Raw genomic sequence first — 20,048 nt, forward strand, 5'->3', positions numbered from 1 at the left:
GGGGCGCCTGGGTGGCTCAGTGGGTTAAGCCTCTGCCTTCGGCTCAGGTCATGATCCCAGGGTCCTGGGATCGAGCCCCACATCGGGCTTTCTACTCTGCAGGGAGCCTGCTTCCTCCTCCTCTCTCTCTCTGCCTGACTCTCTGCCTACTTGTGATCTCTGTCAAAATAAATAAATAAAAAAAAAATCTTAAAAAAAATTTAATAAAAAAAAAAAAAAAAAAAAAAAAAAGCTAAAATAATAATTTTTAAAGATTTTTCCCCTGAATTACTTGCATGAACATGTTAACATTCTCCCAAGTTGCAATTCTGTTTACCTGAACAAACAAACAAAAGAGCTGACTGATGGATGGAACAGAAGCAATTTTTAAAGTAAAAAAAAAAAAAAGGACTTAATCTGATCTTTTTAAAAGTACTCAAAAAATTTGATGTTTATTATGTTCGAGACACATTTTAGGGAAAAGACAATCATACAAAGGCCTATCTGAACAGAATTTTTAAACTTCAAAAATAAGAATTTTACAAGTGTTTAAGACTCACCAGGTACCAATAAAGCACCATTTACCAAGCTTTGAAGGACATGTTTTCAAATATACCAGAACTAGGAAAATGCACCTCTTTTCTGAATAAGCTATTTTAAGCTCATTCTAGAGCAAGAGATGATCAGAAGGAAAAACTCAAGCAAAGGGAGGTTGCAGCTGAAAGAGACCAGCAATAAGTCACGAGAATATTTCATTTGTAGGGGTGAGTCTGGATTATTGGTGTAAAGACAGTTATGCTACAAGGGAAATGGACAAAACATTTGAATTCCCTGAGTAAGAAATATAAATGGCTAGTGATATACTACTGATCAGGGATATGTGAAACCACAAAGAAATACCACTTTCCAACCTATCATACTGATTTAAACAAAAAATTTTTTTAAATACTAGCCAAGGAACCAGCTTGACAGAGGAACCCAAAGAGCAAAGTTGGGCCAATTTTAGCATCAAAAAAACCATGACTGTAATTGATTGAAACATGCTAACATATTAGAAAAAGGAATAAAATAAAGAAGCAAATAAATAAGAACTTCTTTGAAGGTGGCCATTAAACAACAACAACAAAAAAGGAATAAAATAAGCAAGCAAACAAATAAGGACTTCTTTGGAGGTGGCCATTATACCAAGTTCTTAACTCTGGAAGGGAAAGGACTATTTTTCCTTTGCATTAGGAATCATATTGCAGAATAACCTTATAGTCCTAGTCGATGAGGAAAAGCTCTTCTTTCCAGAAAAATGCCCCCTATAAATGTAGACAGAATTGGAAACTCACAATTTGCAACCCCTAAGGAAATAATTAAGGCAATATTATCAACAGATGATGAAACCATTAGGTGAATGGTGGATGGACATCTGGATATTCACCTAGTGTCAAAGTTATCACCCCACGGATTACTATGTAGTTCCAAGATGACTATCAGCACATAAACCCTGTGGTCAATCTATCACCAATGATGAGATTACCAGAGGTTCATAACGTGACTCTTGGTGTGATGCAGTGTTTAGCCTGAGTCTAATCAAGTCTTCAGATTCAGCTTCCAATAGGTGGCCCTCTTTAAGCTTCCCCAAATCTCTTGGCCCCAACTGTATTTCAATGATCTCTGTGTATGTTTGTCCTCCTCCACTAGACTGTGAACTGTGAAGGGCAGGAATTAAGTATCCCTAGTGCCGGACACACAGTAGGTATTTTTAGTTCTACAACAGAAGAATATCATTTATATTTGATTGTTTCCTCACTAAATTCCAAACTTCATAAGGTTAAAGATTACATCTGGTTTTAGACACCATTAAACCACTGGTGCCTAATAACGCTTGGTTTTCAATAAATATTTTTGAATGAATGAATGAATAATTTTATAAGTAATCGCCTCTATGGCTCTTAGTCACATTCCGAGAAAAAAGCAGCTTCTTGACATCCTTTTCTTTGTAATGATTTAGTATATTAAATTATTTCTTGGATTAATCCTCCTATCGTAAACTGCTAGCGATTGTCCTTTCAACCCCCACCTCAACTGCCTGAATGTCATAAATCAGGAGGAGGTAGAGATGAAGTGAACAGATTAGCCTCCCATTTACAAGCTTGGTTTTCCCTGGGATGATTGTAAAGTCACACGTTCCTTGGTGTGACCCTATCACGACAAAATCTCCACGAGTTGATTGATTACGTATGATTATGACTAATTAAAGGTGAAAGATAACGGAAGAGTTAAACTAGTATTTGCTAGGCAAGGTTGTGATCTTTTTAAAAACATAGTCTTTCATTAGTGAAACAAGGAAAATATGTTCCTAATCACATTCCAAGCGGTTTGCTTGGATTGACAGTCCCACGGACAAAGGAGGGGACGAAACGCTCCCTTTCTACCGGCGTTTGCAGCCAGAGCTCGCGCCCCCTGTGGGCGGGGCCACCGAAGCCTCCCGGGACCCAAAGGAGGAGGGGGCGGGGTCGAGGGCGGGTCCAGGCCTCCAGGGGCGGGGCCGCAGTGGGCGAGGGGCAGGCTGGGAAGCGGCGCCATATTGGCGTCGGCCGCGCTGTATTGTCATAAATAGAGCCGGTTTTGTGGTGTTTTCACTACTCGGTTGGATGCCTCGGCCGTAGTAAGTGAGAAAGTGAGCGAGCAAGCGAGCTACAAGCGACCGGGGGAAAGTCGACAAGAGGAGAAGGGAAGAGCAAGAACTTGGCTCCAGAGAGAAAGATACTCGCCGGTGTGGGAGACGCAGGAAGCGATGAAAGAGATGTCTGCGTAAGTGGTGGGGGACGGCGGTTGGGGGCGAAGCGGAGAGGGGTGGGTTGGGGTGGTCGGCCCGGGACCCGGTGTCCGTTCCCTCCCCTCGCGCCCTGCCCGGAGCTCGCCCGAGTGGTCTCCTTCCCCGCTTCTGGCCGGTCGGCAAGGGCACCTCCCCTACACCCGGCAGCTCACCTGGCCACCTCTGCACAGACTCGGGGACTCCTGGAGTCCCCATCTGCCTTCTCCTGTCCCACCTCGGATGACGCCCCCAGACAGGGGAGCGGCTGGAGAGACGCGGGTGTCCGTGGGGAGAAATTGTCGGTCACTCTCCTGCCCCCAGCACTGTCTGAGCCCGTCTCTGCTCCTGTCTGCATTGGCGCAAATACCATCCCCCTACCTCCCCCTCCTCCCTCCCGACCGGCTGTCTCCTGGTCTTCAGGAGTGAATGACCTATCCCAGCTCATGCGTTTCTTTTTAATAAAAAGCTAGGATCTTTTCGCCCTCCCAAGCTTCCCCCACCGACCCATCGTATATCTACCGGTCTATACCTCCTGCTCACACTTTGATAAGTCAGAAACGGTTTCCGTGTTTGGCAGGATTTTGTTGTAGCTCCTAATATTTTGGTTTATTAGGAAATAATTTAATTTAAACAGAAAAATGCAGAGAATAACATAAGCATCATTTGTGTAGCCACCATTCATCTCTCCCAAAGCATAGAATTCTTTATGTGTGTGGGGTGTGTGTGTACATACATATCTTTATTTAAAAGAAATCAAGCATTACAGATACGTCTTAAGGATTCTCTTACCTCCTGCTATTCCATTTACCTCTCTTCCCAGAGTTCCACACAGTCTTGAACTTGATGTTTATTACTGCTTTTTTAAAAATGCTATTACAACATATGTAAGTGTCCATAATAATGGCATTGTTTTACTTGTTTTTAAGCTTTTTATAGCTGGTATCATACTTGTCATTTTGCAACTTCTATAGTGCAACATAATATCTTTGAACTTTGTCCGTGTTAATATTTTCAACTCTCATTAATTCATCTTAACGACAGTATTGTATTCCATTGTAGGGATACACCTTCGCTTAGTCCCTTTTCTGTTAATGACTGTTTGAGGTTGTTTCTGAGTGTTTACTGTTACAGTGTGGCAGTGAACAATCTTGTAAATGTTTCCTTGTACACTTGTACTAGAATTTCTCTAGGGTGTTTACTTACAAGTGAAATCGATGAGTTGAAGGGAATGTGGGATTCTTTTGGTTGGCTTTCCCTCCTATTCCCCTCCAGATATGGGAGGTTCAGAACTATAGATTTGGAATTTATGTGCTATCTAGTACTGGTAGGGTAGGAAGCTTGATAGCCAATTTTTTCATCACATAGATAAGAAAGGGGGACCCAAGATCATAGTAGCAGAACAGACGTATTTGTTGAAGGGAGAATGGAGTGGTAGAAAGATCTTGGGTTTTGGAGTTCAGATTTTGGCTCTTCCTATCTCTTGGATCTTGGGTGCTTACCTGTAAAATGGCACTTATAATCAGTCTGTCCCATCCATTTACCATACATATTTAAACACACACAGACAATACTAAAATAGCTCTCTTAGAGGCAAAAAGCTAAATCTTTAAAAAGTTACTTGCAATAGCTAATTGAAATTTTGTTTGTTCCACAGGAAGATTAATACCAGAAAGAAATTGAAGTCACTGGTATTGGTGTTTCCCTTTTGTTTCTTTGAATCCTTTCAGAGGATATATAGGTTATTTTATCTTCCATTTGATTCTCCCTCCTTACCTAATGAAATCTTTAGCTAAAGAGCATGCCTAAGAACTTTGTAGCAATAAGATTTTTGACCAGTTAAAAATTAAAAAACAATCACTACTGTATTTTTGTGTGTTACTGTTTACAGAGCTAATTTATTCATTTAAAAGACTTCTTTTATATTTTGAGATTACATTCTTACCGTTGTTAATGGTCCTCAACATCGAATGGTGAAGATAGGTGGTAGGTTTAGTTGGTTATTGCGTATGTTTATTTTTACTTTACTTTCTTAGCAAAATAAAAAGTTTCACCAACCCATGTTGGTCCCAAATTTATTTTGAAATTACTGAAATCAATTGTACTTTATTCAAGACTATAATTTTCTGATAGCTAGAATCTTTTGGAGGTTGGCTTGTATTGTGCCGATAAAAGTGTAAAGAATTTCGTAGTTATTTCGTGTGAAAATGGTCTGAGTACCAATCTCAGAAGAGGACAATTAACTAGAGTCACAAAATGTTAGGACTATAAATTCTGATTTGAGCAAAGGATGTTAATATAAGTTTCTCAAGGACAAATAGAGTCGTGATTTCTTTTTAAAAGCCAGGATATTTTACAAGGACCTTCTAATGGGATGTTTTTGTTTCTTTCCTGAGGGGGAAAGAACATTGTTCTTACTCAGAGCTTTCTTTCAAGTGGCTGACTGCTTTTCAAAGATTGAATATAGATGGTACTTGACTTAAGTCCACAGGGTGTAGTGGAGGTGGCCCTGGCCCAGCTCCCATTCAGGCTTTTTGCATTTGAGCTAAGTGGTGCTGGCACAGTTGTCCTGATGCCAACACATGCTGCTTTTGGCTTGAAAAGACATCCTAACCATGAAAGCTGGAGGCAGTATGAATAGCCCTTCATCAAAATAAACACAAAATACCCTTTTTTCCCCTTAAAAAAAAAAAAAAGCGCCTGCTGCAACTGTTAATACTAAGTAAACTTTTAAGGTAGCTAAATTAGTGAGTGTATTGAGAGATTAACTATATCAGTATGATATGATACTTTAAATTTTTTTCTGCTGTTTCATTTTTCTTGAACAGAAACACCATGCTGGACAGCCAGCGTCAACAAAAGCATTATGGAATCACTTCTCCAATTAGTTTGGCATGTCCTAAAGAAATTGATCATATTTACACACAGAAATTAATTGATGCTATGAAACCATTTGGAGTGTTTGAAGATGAGGAAGAATTGAACCACAGGTATGTCATTTAAAAATGCAAAATATTTTATAGTACGTTATTTAATCATTAATTCTGCAAATGTAAAGTACCTCCCATGCCCCTGCCTAGGGATGCAAAAAATGACAAAATGAAGAGAAATTTTGGCCCACTTAGAGCTTATATTTTAGGTGGAGGTTAGGGGAAAAGACTGACAATAAGCCAGATAAATAAAATAAACAGAATGTTACAGATGACATACGCTGCTGAGAAAAATGAAGCTGGAAGTGGAGGTTTTCTGGAAGGCCTTATTGACATGTAGGGGAAAGTTTCAAAGTGAGAGAGGGAACTATATAGATATCTGAGGGAAGAGCACTCTAGCAGAAGATTAGAGGCGGGAGTGTACCTGCTATATGTAAAGAATTAAATAGTAAAGTAACCTGGGTATCCAGAGCAAAGTAAGTAAACGGGTGAATGTAGGCTCAAAGAACTTGAGGTGGGAAGTTGCTTGGAGGGAGAGCTAGGTCACTTAGGACCTTGTAAGTTGCTGTAAAAGTTTTGGCTTTTAGTCTGAGTGAAATCAGAAGCCATTAGGTTTTTGAGCAGAATATTAACATGATTTACTCATGTTTTAATGCAGTCACTCTGGCTGCTAAATTGAGAATAGCCTGAAGAGGGATCAAGGGCACAAGTCAGGAGACTGGTTAGGAGGCTATGATAAGAACCCAAGAAGGAAAGATGGAGGGTTAAACTAAGGGGGATATTAGTGGAGGTGATAAGAAGTAGAATTCTGGATATATTTTAAAGGTAAGGTAAGGTTGTTTAATGACAGGAATATATGTGAGAGACAGAGGTTAAGGATGATGCCTAGGTTTTGGGTCTTAGCACCTCAAAGGATAGAGTTCCATTACCCGGAGAAGGCTGAGGGAGAAGCAAGTTTGGACATCTCAGGAATTCCATTTTTCATATGTTATCCTTGAGATGTCTAAACTCTACTTTTCTTCTCTCTTCTTTTTTTTAATGTGGATTTAGATATACTATTGGTTGAAAGTTTGGTTTAATATCAAACTGCTGTTTTTAAGTAATATTTTTCTTTTTAAGATTTTATTTATTCATTTGATAGATCACAAGTAGGCAGAGAGGCAAGCAGAGAGAGAGCGGGGGAAGCAGGCTCCCTGCTGAGCAGAGAGGCCCGATGCAAGGCTCGATCCCAGGACCACTGAGCCACCCAGGCACCCAAGTAATATTATTTCTTAAAAATTAGTCAATATTTGAAGCCTGGGTGGCTTAGTCCATTAAGCGTCTGCCTTTGGCTCAGGTCATGATCCCAGGGTCCTGGGATCCAGTCCTACATCAGGCTCCCTGCTCAGCAGGGAGTCTGCTTCTCCCTCTCCTTCTACCCCTCCCTCTATTCTTGCTCTTTCTCTCTCTTAAATAAACAAATAAAATCTTTTTTTAAAAATTAGCCAATACTAAATTTACCTGTTTTAATTATCCAAAGATCTCTGACTGTAGATGGGAGAATGCTAACCTCTATCACCACATTGAGTTTATTTTATTCCATAGTAAGGGCAAGAAAGTTGACAATTCAGTTGGCCTCCGCAGACTTACTGAAGGTAATTTTGATTTTTTATTAAGCTTCTTGAATTTTCAGGGTAGCTCAAAAACCCACATACTATCACAATCGTCAATACTTTGGAACTCTTGGGGACCTAACAGCATCAAAGAGATGTGCCGGTATTGACAGATGTGACAGCATTAGCCTATTTATAATGTGCTTTTACTCTGGCGCCAACATAAAGATTCTGCCTACAGTTTAATTACTTTTTTAAATATTGTTTTTGGGTTTTCTTAGTTTTGATCTAAAGCACGTTATTTTTTTATTATAGGCTTGTTGTTCTTGGTAAATTGAACAATTTAGTAAAAGAATGGATTTCTGATGTCAGTGAGAGTAAGGTAAGACTCTAAACTCATTGGATTCAGTTTCATTATGTCCTGATCATTAGTCCTAGTAATAAAATGCAGGAGTTGAGAATAATCTGAAATAGACTTTTTGGTATACTTGGTAAAGAATTGGTCTAGACAATTGAGTCTCTAAATAATGATAATGAGATAAATAAATGAGAATTTACCCCAGTGTCTAGCTACAATCCTACATAGATTTCCTGCTTGAATTACATGTGGTGTACCAAAATTTAAATATCAAGGGATTTTACTTTAAAAGCCAGGTTTCAGACATCTTGTGAAATACCAGATCTGGCAACACTGGGCCTGCCTTGTGCAAGGCAGGAATAGGCTTGAATGGAATTGGGCTTCTGCCCTCCAGTCCCTTGTGGCCCCACCATCTTGCTCTCTCTGACATAGCACCTGTCATTTATCAGTCAGTTTCTGGTTTTCTTATGTGTACCCTCCATTTGCATACCTACCTGACCCCTGAGATATAGGAGTTTGCAAATCCTAATTTATAATTATGTGACCTTTTTTCCCTCCAGTAGCGTATTTTTCTTCTAAAACAGGTTACATATTTCTTGCTTTCTTAAGAGTATTTTGGATGTAATTGAATTTTCATATGTTTGGGAATCATCACTGAATATTATTTTAGTGGCTGTACTTAATCAAAGTAGGGTGTATGCAACTGGGTGATACCATTTGCCCCTTCACTGAGTGACCCAAACTGTTGTATTTTAAGTTTTGTTTGCTTTTTATAATTTTTATAGTTTTCCCATCTTTTTCCCTTAACAGTTAGCTGAAAGTTAATATATCACAGCAGTCAATGTGTCTCTCTGTAAACTCTCTGCTCCTTAATCTGCCTGGATTTAGAAATTAGATAAACACCTGTTAGAATTCTTTCTTTTGCAAATTATAGTATTTCTTTCTGTGCCTATGGCACATGTTTAAAATTGGTTCTTTTCAACAGAATAAGGTCATGAGGGACTCTGCTAAGTCTGCAGTCATCAGGTTTAAATAAATGGTCTTTATGTTGTTTACTTTTGCTGCCAAACAGCTCTCTGACTCATTTCTGAACTCTCAGCAGGGTTATCAGTAGTTGAGATTTTCAGATAAGTTGAATTCTGAGCAGGTGAAATGCTAGTCATGAGAAACAAAAAAAAATTCATGTTTGTTTTTCTGCTACTAGGTAATCAGCTCCATAAGAAAAAAACCTGTCTTGGTCACCTACATAATCTCAGGACAGAGCTCAGGCATTAAATAAATGTTAAAGAAATCTGTTGTCCCTCTCTGATCAGCCCATAAATACTATAGGTGTGCAAACCAAATACTCAAATTGCTAGAATTATTTTAAAATCATAAGCTTTATGACTTTGTGTGGTCTTTATGTCAACTATTGTGGTTGTAGCACGGTCTTTGCTTCCATCCCTATTCTAGAATGCATTTGAAATAAATGAAGTATTATCTTTCACAAAAGAGACTATATTAATTTGTTGAGAGATGTACCTAACTAATTTTATTCAGGATTTTTTCACACTTAACAGAAAAATCTGGTAATATTCTTTTTCAAGGTCAAAAGGCGGTTTTTTTGTTTGTTTTTTGTTTTTATTAAATTGCTTTTTCTCCCATTTTACTCATATTAATACTTTAATCTGCAGAAAGCAATTGCTGGTTTACATTTAGTTTCTAGGCATAAAAATTTAAGACTTCCCCATAATTTGGATTTTCTTTTTAAGCAAAGTGAATAAAATATCTCATTAAAAATTTTTTAAAATTGTTTTTTACATCTTCCACTGTGGATAAAGTGATTTTTTTTTTTCATTTTCTGTATCAACTATTCCTTTGATTTGTGCATATTTTAGTTCAGAAAATATCAGAAGGGTTTGAGTTAGAGCAAAGATCATTTGACTGTTCCACGTACAATTGGGATATTTAAGCTATAAGCCATCTAGAACTCAAACAGATCATTTTAGTTAAATACTGGTTTGTGGTAAAAATATTTTACTTTGATTGGTGTACCACTTTCTCATTAATTATGCAAGAATCTTGCTTTTCAAAGTAGGAAAGTAAACTAAGATAGAAAGTAGGAAGGTAAACCAAAAGGTCCTATCTTCTCTATCCTTTTGATTCATATTAATAAATTTACTGACTTCTTTCTAGTTCTGAAATCATGTATGGTAGTCATAAACATTAATATCCATTCAACAGAGGAAGTAACAAATATAATATCCTGTTACATAGATAGTTTTATTAAGTTAATTAAGGGATATTATTCTTTGAAGCTTGCACTGGGAATTATAAAAAAATAAGAGAGATAGTAGATACAGTTCTTATTTTCAATGAGTTTAAATGTAGTTGAGAGGATGGAACATGTATTCAGGGGGAAAAGGTCAGTAATAAATTTTAAATAAAATTTTAAATAAATTTTAAATAAATAAAATTTTAAATTTTAAATAAAAATTTAAAGATAATAGTGAAGGAGCACAGAAGGAAAAGAGCTTCTTAAAGAAGGGGTGGGTCATCAGAGAAGGCTTCATGAAAAAGGTAGAACTTGAACTTTGAAAAAACAGATGGTGTTGAGATACCCAGAGAAGATGGGCAAGCATTTGAGGTGGGGAGAATGGCAAGTGCGGTGGAAAGGATACTGGATTATGTAACATGTCGGCAGTTGGACATTCAAAAGGGAGTATCAGGAGACAAGGCAACAAAGATCCCGTAAGAGTACATTGTGGAGATTCTCAGGATCCAAGGATCCTTACCTCAGTAGTCAGAGAAGAATTCATTAGCAATGTTTGAGCAGAAGAGTTATATAATAGAGTAAGAACAACAAGTGAATTTTCTGAAAAATGGAATAGGAGAAAATAAATGAGGTCAAGAAGGTAGCTTAAGATTCTGTTAAAGCCTAGAATTAAGGGCACAGTAGTTGAATAAAAAGGAGGTGACATGTAGGGATATAAGCTAAGAATTGGTAAGCCAAGAAGAATAATGACTATAGGTACAGGTATTAAGGAAAATGAGGAACAGAAAGAGAGAAATCAGAAGGGATATCTGGTTTATCATAGGAAGAATATTTTGTTTTAAGCAGGATATTGAAGTGGATCAGGATGTATGAGTAGAAAGTACCTGACGGGAAGTTAGAATTGGCTCCAGAGAAAGGTGAAGAGTAGCCTTATAGTTCTGGTACAGTCCAAAAAATTTCATTAAAGATGTTAAATTACCTCATATAAGGAGGTCTTTTCAAGATGACCACTTTCTTGCAGAAAGGTTGCATAAATTCAATCAAGAAATTAAGCGTATTTTTCCCAGAAACTAATGGGGAAGTGGAATGAGTTAAGTGTATGATACTATAGAGAACTGAAAGTGCATTAGTTTGGTAGTTAAGAGTTCCTTGGTGACTTCAGAAGGATGGAGTCAAAGACAGGCAATTGGAAGGGGACAAGTAGGATCAAGTGATAAAAAATGGTTTTCTTATGAGAGAGGTATGCATGTATAGTAGGTATGAATTTGTTTTGTCTTCCCTCTGGGAATACTCTCATTACTTCAAGCTGCAGCCCAAAGAGCTCTGAAGTACTTTCAGAAATCTCAATTTCCCAAAGTTGACAAATATATTATATATTGGTAGTATTTAGGCAATTTTTATGCTAAATAATATCAATAATCAAATGCCATTTGTTTAATTTAATTTAATTTAATTTTAGAATCTCCCACCTTCTGTTGTGGCTACTGTTGGTGGTAAAATTTTCACGTTTGGCTCCTATAGGCTTGGAGTACACACCAAAGGTAACTGCTTTTCTGTGTTCTGATAAAAACTTTCAGTAACAAACTCTTACTTGTTATTCGTAATTAGAAGTACAGAAGAAAAACCCATTATCTCACTACTCAGAGCTAATCATTGTTAACATTTTCCTGTATTCATCTTACATATTTTCTTCTGAACATAATGTTTTTATATGTTTTAACAAAAATATAATGCATACTTAATATAGTCTTAATTAGAAATACTTTGATTTGCAGGAGCTGACATTGATGCACTTTGTGTAGCTCCAAGACATGTGGAGAGATCTGATTTTTTTCAGTCTTTTTTTGAAAAACTGAAACATCAAGATGGCATTAGAAACTTAAGAGTAAGTATCCTCTGGTATTTAATATTTTGAACTCGTTAACAAAAACTTGGGCTTATGATTGTTGAAATACTTAAGAAGTTGCTATATCTTTTTAAAATAACAGAGGGTTAAGAACATGGACTTTATAGTTAATACAGACCTGGGTTTGAATCTAGAATCTATGACATATTAGCTCTTAGATTGTAAGTTACCTGTGTTCTTTGAGCCTAGTTTCCTCAAAGCTGTAAGATGGAGATATAGAGAAAACTTTTTTAAAGGTTTTTCTGAGGATCAGTGAGATAATTGACATTAACATTGACTAATTTTTTTTTTTTTAAGATTTTATTCATTTATTTCACAGAGAGAGATCACAAGTAGGCAGAGAGGCAGGCAGAGAGAGAGATAGAGGAGGAAGCAGGTTCTCCGCTGAGCGGAGAGCCCGATGTGGGACTCGATCCCAGGACCCTGAGATCATGACCTGAGTCGAAGGCAGAGGCTTAACCCACTGAGCCACCCAGGTGCCCCAACATTGACTAATATTTGATAAGTGGTTGATGCATATCAAATGATAGCTGTTAGTATGTGTAAGATTCAGTTAGTCACTCTGTGTGCATATCTAGCCATTCATTTAGTAAATGAAATTTCAACACCAGTGATTTGTCAGATACTATCCTTAGTCCCACAAATACAGTAGTGAACAAGACATAGTTTATGGGAGGGAGGGATTAGGGGAACTAAACAAACATAGCTTTAATGCAGTCTAAAGTGCTAGGGTAAGTTGAAAGGATCTGCATTATTTGGGCATTTGGGAATGGAGAAGGAGGTTAAGAATTTGTTAGGTTAGGGGATTAAGAAAGCTCAGAAAGAGGACATTTCTACTGATTCTAAATTACATTGTATTTTTTAATAGATTAATCATGAGCTCTGATTAATTTTAATTTCCAACACTAGTGTTTTTTGTAAATAATCGGTTTTCAATTTAATCTCAACAAATAGTGAGTACCCAAATGATAGCAGTTCTGTCTGCCAGTTTCTGATGAGTATCTTTAGGAGGATAAATAAATTAGATAATTACTGTCATGACATTTTCTGTATCTGAAATAACACAGTCACAGAGTAAAAGCACTTACTTACTTGGAATGTGATACCAAGAACATTTTCACTTTTTAGCAAAGGTATTCACATCATTGGCAGTTAGGAAGGATAGAGAAAGGATTACACCTTTAGAGGATTCTTTATGTGTTTTAATTGTTGTCCTCTTTTGTAGGCTGTAGAAGATGCCTTTGTACCTGTTATAAAATTTGAATTTGATGGAATTGAAGTAAGTGTTTAATATTTTTTCTGACTTTGCAACTGAATTAATACATAAGGTTTTTTTCAGTTTTGTTTTGTTTTTTTAAATCAGACCAACAAAGACACATATTTTAAGGAATCAAATTGTTTTTAAATAGTTCCTTACCTTTTTTTCTCCTGTATCTATTGACTTCTCACTATGGAAAATGAACCACTTCCATCCCTACCCCATGATTTTTATAGACACCCTTCTTGTTCCTATAATCTAAAATAATTGTGTTATAATTTTGATTGGATCAATATTCACTGTTTACATTATTATCTTATAAATAATGTTTGAAACTGAGCGCAAAGTATACTAGATTATCATTCTTTGTGGCATTTTGTTTCTTGGGAGTTAATTGTTTTGCCTTTTGTTTGGTTTTTATACTTAACACTAATTAAAAGTCAGTCTCTGCTAGCTGTCTGAATCTCCTCTAAATAGATTTCTCAGGTGTTCCATCATTTTCATCTTAAAAAAAAAATGTGAGTCTTCTCACATGTTGGATTCCACACCAGTTGTTCTCCATGAAGGAGAAACAGCTGGCATCCTGGATCTTTCTTTACTGGCATCCTGGATCTTTCTTTACTATCATCCTGGGATTCCTGGGATTTCTTTTTGCCTTTGTCTAGAGTTCTCTTCTTTTTTGACTTACTGTCATTTTAGTGTCATTCATCCACTAGCTTCCTGTGAAAGAGCACATATTTTTGAGATTCTGTGTGTTTAAGTAAAATGTCTTCATTTTGTTCTTACACCAAAATAATAGTTTGGCTGAGTATAGAGTTCTAGGTATCTCAGAATTTTGAAAGCCTTCCTTGTCTTCTACCTTTCATGCTGTGTGGAAAAGTGTGATGCCATATTGATTTCTCATCCTTTGTGACCTGTTTCGTCTCTTTGGACACTTAATATGATCTTTTTATTCCTGGGCTTCATAGTTGTAAAATTCATGGTAACGTACTTTGGTATGTGTCTTTTCAACCAAATATGCTAGGCACTCAGTAGTCCTCTTCCACTTTGGAAATTCCTGTCCTTTCAGTCATGGAAATTGTATTGAATTCTATTGGATTTCCTGCCTTTGTTTTCTCTTTTTTCTGTATATTGGACAGCCACATCTCTATATTTCTGCTTTGGGGGGTTTTCTCATCTTCCAAGCTTCCTATTTTCCATTTCTGCTGTCATATTTTTAATTTCTAAGAATAACTTTTTTATTTTTCTAAATGTTCCTTTCTATTTATGTATGTATTTATAGCTACCTATCCTTTCCTGGATACAATATTTTTTTATCTCTGCTTTCTTAAATCTGCTAAGTCTGTTACCACTTATCCATCTTCTTCCATAGTTTTTGCTGTTGTCTCCTTTTATTCCCTTCATCCTAGTGGGTTATGCCTTTAGAAAACAAAATTAAATTAAAAAAAAAAATTTTACTGGTGTTTTAGTGGGGTTTCAAGAGGGAGTGAATGTAAATGTGTGTTGGATCTGCCATCTTTATCTAGAAATTCATTCATAAGATTTTGATGTTCTTTTTAATGCTTGGCATATATGCTAAAATTAAAATGCTTTCCCTTAATTTGTGACTTTAATTACCCTCACACAACTTTGCAGTGATTTTCCCATGTGAGATTGCCTACATAATCTTTTTGAAGTTTTGGTAGAACTTCCCAAACTAATAATTAGAACTTTATACTTTTGAGGTTGGGTGGGTGGGGGGGAGAATGGACTAGAAGGAGAAAAAGTAATATTTTTCTCTTTTTTTGCATCTTTCCAAAGATTGATCTAGTCTTTGCAAGACTGGCAATTCAAACCATATCAGATAATTTAGATCTAAGAGACGACTCTCGACTGAGAAGCCTTGATATAAGGTGTATTCGCAGCCTAAATGGTAAGCTTCTAAAAAGAAATCTCAGATATCTGCTTGAAAACAATTAGACAGATCTTTTTTGCAGAACTATTAATGGACTTTTTAAGGGATTGGATTAACTCAGTTAAAAATGATGTGATTTTCTTTATATAGATAATCTGAGCACATTTAGGCATTTTAAAAGACATACATTTATTTGAAATGTTTATGTTTATAGTGATGGTGCGCAGACTAAATGGTCTCAGGATGCCTTTGCACTCTAAAAAGTTTATTGAGAGACCCCAAAGATCTTCCATTTATGTGGGTTATATCTGTCAATATATACCATATTAGAAATAAAAATAAAATTTTAAAGCATTTATTTCAAAATAACCCATTCTAAGTGAATATAAGTATATTTTTGTGTGAAACTGGCTTTTTTTTTTTTTTTGGCATATTTGCAAAACTCTTTGACTTAATGGAAGATAGCTAGATTTCCATATCTGTCTTTTCAGTCAATTAATTTCTTGTAATGTTTTGATTGAAGCACAGGTAGAATCTGACCTCTTAAAGATACATAATTGGAAAAGGGAGGAGAATTTTAATAGCCTTTTCAGAAAATTGTGGATATTCTTTGATAATACAGCAAAATTTGACCAGTGACAGTATCCTTTTTCTTTTCAACAGCTTTATTGAGGTATAATTACATGTCATAAAATTTGTTCTTTTTAGTACAATTCTGTAGTCTTTACCATATTCCCAGAGTTGTACGCTCTAATGCAATTTTAGAACATTTTTGTTATCTTCAAAAGATCCCTCTTACACATTTACAGACATTCTCCTTTCCAACCCCAAGTCCTAGGCAACCACTGTTCTACTTTGTGTCTATAGATTTGCCTTTTCTGGACATTTCATGTAAATGGGATCATGCAATATGTGGTATTTTGTGTCTGGCTTCTTTCACTTAACATAGTGTTTGTGAGGTCTGTCCATGTTTGTAGCATATATCAGAAGTTTGTTCCTTTTTATTGGTGAGTAAAAGTGTTTTTTTAAAGGTTAATTTGAATACGACTCTAAAACCACATCAATTAACTTTTTATACTCTTACATTAAAATCTATTGGTCTCTTGTTCTTTGAATAGATCTTTTACCCATACATGATTTTGTACTGTCATGCCTTGGTCATTAGGAAATTACTGGTTCACAAGGTTATTTGGATCTTCAAAATGTTAACACACATTTCATTATAAAATATCCAGGAAAATCACATTCATTAATATCACCCAGTCTCATCAGAAAAGTCTTTAAATATTGGAAAGCTGTCAGTCTCACAGTAGCAGATACTAGTTGTCCAAAATTCTAATTTTTACTTGAAAGCTCAAATTTTATTATTGGTAACAAGTTTTGTCATTTGTTTTCCTTGAAGTGAGGGGCTCACTTTGTTCATTTTTTAGGATTCTTCTAAGTAAAACGGGTGTTCCTTGAAAAAAAACAGGTAGTTCAGCTTTCTTTAACTTGCTCAAACATTGGATGGGTTCCTTTCCTGTTTTCTAACTTAAAATGTGTGGTGGTGAAAATAATTATTTACTAGTACAGTTTGTTGCTAAAGCTTTGGTACCAGTAAGTTTAGCTACCACTGCTTTTGCACCACTAGTGCAAATGTTAACACAGTAAAGAGGCAAAGCTTTATTGTTATTATAAAAATAGGTGTGACAAACTTAAAAAAAAAAAAAATAGGTTAACCTAGCATTCCCAAGGGTCCAAGACTTCTCTCTGAGAACAAAACACTGGCTCATAGCATCTTTTATCACTGCATTTTTATTGTACTTTCAGAGTACAACAGTAAATCACAGTGTTTGTGAAATAAGGTGTATGTTAAAGCAATTGTTATTGCTTTATTGTTTTGTTTTATAAGTTGGGGACATTTGATTAGCAGTAAAGACAAGTCGTGAAAAAAGCTAAACTTATTCAGATCCATCTCTTATTTTAATATTGAATTACATTAGCCATGTACTTTTTAATTCTTTGAAAATAAAGTAATTTCTCATATATGTGCTAAATTTCAAATACATAGAGAAAATAAGCCCACATTTTATTATCTTTGGTAGTTTTAGCATTTGAGAATCTGGAAATTAGAAGTGTGTCTGAATTAACTAGATTTTGTTGCATAATGATAAATGAATGCTTTATCTTTTTCAGGATGTAGAGTTACTGATGAAATTTTGCATTTAGTGCCAAATAAAGAAACTTTTAGACTCACCCTGAGAGCAGTCAAATTATGGGCAAAACGTAAGTATCCCACATCTTTTTTAAGTTTGCATTATGAAATTACAGTTTTCAGTTGCTAATGATAGAAGCACATATGGAAACTCCTGAGTCTTTTTATACTGTTGGGAATTGAGGTCCAGTAGATTTTGGAGAATCCTGTTTTTCACGTACAGTGGTTATGGTGCTCTGAGGGGTGACTTTACCCTCCTGTTCCTTGGTTGAAAACTAAAACCTCCTGACTTTTCATCTCCAGTTTTAGCCAGGCAGTCAGAAGGAGTTAGAACTGGAAGAGTGAAACCCTCACTATTCTTCAAGTCCTCTGTGGGCAGGACCATCTTACTCATTTTTGTCTTCCCATTACCAGCAGCATGTAGTTTGTAGTAGGTATGCCGTAAATTTATTAAATGAAGAACCTACAGTGATAGTTTCAACTTTTTTATTTATGTTACGACATTTTTCTAATAAAGCCTGGAACTAATTTATATATACACATAAGATATGGTTCATAAAAGACGCAATCCTGAGCTGGCATAGCACATTTTCTATTATTTGTAACTACATTTAAGTAGTGCTATACTTCTGGCACCAGGTTTTACCTAGTCTAAAACCACACTCTCTAATAAAACTTTTTGTGATGATGGAAATACTTCATATCTATGCTATCCAAAAGTAATCATGTAGCTATTGAGCACTTGAAATGTGCAACCAAGGAACTGAATTTTAAAATTAAATTTACAATTTAAAATTAAACAGCATCTTAGAGAAGAAAAAGCGTATGTCCACACAAAAATTTGTGCACACATAGGGCTTATGGGTGGCTTAGTTTTGTTAAGTCAAGCGTCTGACTCTTGATTTTGGCCCAGGTCATGATCTCTAGGTCTTAGAATCAAGCCCTGCTTTGGGCTCCATGCTCAGGGGAGTCTGCTTCTTTCCCTCTGCCTGTGCCCCACCCCCACTCTCACACACACACACACTCTCAAATCTTTAAAAAAAATTTATGCACAGATTATTTTTAGCATTCTCATAATTCAAAAAGAGACAACCTTATGTTTATAAACTGATGAATAGATAAACAAAAGATGATATATCCATAATATGGAATGTTGGAATATTACTTGGCAATAAAAAGGACTGAGTTAAATCCCATTTATGTGAAATGTCCATAATAGGCAAATCTATAAAAATAGAAGAATAGTCCTTGCCTCAGTCTGGGAGGATTGAGAGGAGTGACTGTTAACGGTTTCTCTTTGGGGTGATGAAAGTGTTCCAGAATTGATTATGGTGGTGGGTACACAACTCTGTGAATATACTAAAAGCCATTAATTTTTAACATTTTACATTGATGAAACCTATGCTATATGAATGATAACTCCATAAAGCTATTAACCAAAAAAATGCTACATGTGATTTGTGGCTACCATATTGGAAGTACATATCTAAAAAGACCTTTAAGCAAGTAGGATCTGTCCTTGGGCTCAGTTAACCTTACATAGTCAGGATAAAGTAATTTGCAAGAAAGGAATATCACAATTTTTCTTCCCTTACAGATTAGATTAAATACCATGTCTTGTCAATTCTTAGATGCATATTTTACATACTTTAACATATCTGAAATTGACATTTTGTATCTTTCTTTCTTGACTAGTGGGACATAAAATAATGCTGTATTATGTAATTGAGTACCCAATAGGTTTGATGAAATATGGTAATACTTTTTTATAGATTGCTCTAAGAAACAATTTAAGAGAAATGACTAATATCAATGGTATATTGTACTTTATGGAGAGAGATTGAAATTCTGCAAAATACTGTAGTCCAGCTTTACACTTGATTTTAAAATGCCCATGAATATGATTACTAATGAAATGTTTATTCTTTCTACTTATAAACCCTCTAGATATCTTTCCTCCTTCCTTTCATTTCTTTCTCAACCATAGCTATTGAAAAGGGGGAAATTCCAGTGTTATATCAGTAGAGCCTGGTTCGGCAGTCAGAACTGAGGCAGGGAACTGAGGTGTCTGTTTTGGAGAAGTAGGGGGACAAGATGCAGCTTATAGTTTACTAATAAAAGGTCTGCTTATTGATTGTATAATGTTATTTCCAGAGGGGAAAGGATAACTAAGAACAGTTGTAGGAACTAAGTTATCCCATTCCTTATAGTTGAATGTCATGGATGGTAGATCCTAACAATAATTAACAAATATATTAATTTTCTAGGACGTGGTATTTATTCCAACATGCTGGGATTCCTTGGTGGTGTCTCCTGGGCAATGCTAGTTGCAAGAACTTGTCAATTATACCCAAATGCAGCAGCTTCTACTTTAGTTCATAAGTTCTTTTTAGTTTTTTCTAAGTGGTAAGTATTCATATGCATACTTTATTACTAGTTTCTACCTTTACATAAATTTGTTCAGCAATTTAAGAGAGATGCATAGACTTTTTCTCTTGTCTTCCATTCCTTTTAAGTTAAAAGTTTAAAGACATCAAATTTGAGACAATGATAAGACACCACATGGCGCTTTCTCCTGGGGTTGGGAGAGGTCTGTAAATGTAGGCTTTTAGCTTGAGAGTGGTCGCAATTATTTGCCTCTGATGACTAGCTACATATAGATTAATGTCTTATATGTAAAACGGAAGTGATAATCATAGCTACTATGTGGATTTATTAGTATTTTCAGTAAAGTTCGTCCTTGTTGCTATTAAGTTATCAGAGTTAAATCCATGTGAGCAAATAGAAGGAAGGGGAAAACTCAGATTTTTTTTTTTTTAATTTATCTATTTTAGAGTGGGGAGTGGGCAGAGGGAGAGAAGGAATCTTAAGCAGTGTCCA

At 35.9% G+C, this 20,048-nt stretch overlaps 1 protein-coding gene across 2 annotated transcripts in view; it reads left to right on the forward strand.

Annotated features, from left to right (window-relative positions):
- Positions 1 to 2,539: 2,539 nt before the first annotated feature.
- Positions 2,540 to 20,048, forward strand: part of LOC111148132 (poly(A) polymerase gamma) — a 30,315-nt gene continuing 12,806 nt past the window's right edge. For both annotated transcript variants that reach the window (XM_022504553.1, XM_022504554.1), the window contains exons 1-9: positions 2,540 to 2,781; positions 5,611 to 5,772; positions 7,620 to 7,686; positions 11,376 to 11,457; positions 11,692 to 11,801; positions 13,048 to 13,101; positions 14,881 to 14,992; positions 17,150 to 17,239; positions 19,436 to 19,574. In XM_022504553.1, coding sequence (XP_022360261.1) covers positions 2,765 to 2,781; positions 5,611 to 5,772; positions 7,620 to 7,686; positions 11,376 to 11,457; positions 11,692 to 11,801; positions 13,048 to 13,101; positions 14,881 to 14,992; positions 17,150 to 17,239; positions 19,436 to 19,574 — 833 coding nt within the window. In that variant the 5' untranslated portion in view covers positions 2,540 to 2,764. The remainder of the gene's footprint in view (positions 2,782 to 5,610; positions 5,773 to 7,619; positions 7,687 to 11,375; positions 11,458 to 11,691; positions 11,802 to 13,047; positions 13,102 to 14,880; positions 14,993 to 17,149; positions 17,240 to 19,435; positions 19,575 to 20,048) is intronic.

This window comes from Enhydra lutris, unplaced genomic scaffold (genome assembly GCF_002288905.1).
Source record: "Enhydra lutris kenyoni isolate GAN:26980312 unplaced genomic scaffold, ASM228890v2 scaffoldscaffold18, whole genome shotgun sequence".
In the NCBI taxonomy this organism is placed as follows: domain Eukaryota; kingdom Metazoa; phylum Chordata; class Mammalia; order Carnivora; family Mustelidae; genus Enhydra; species Enhydra lutris.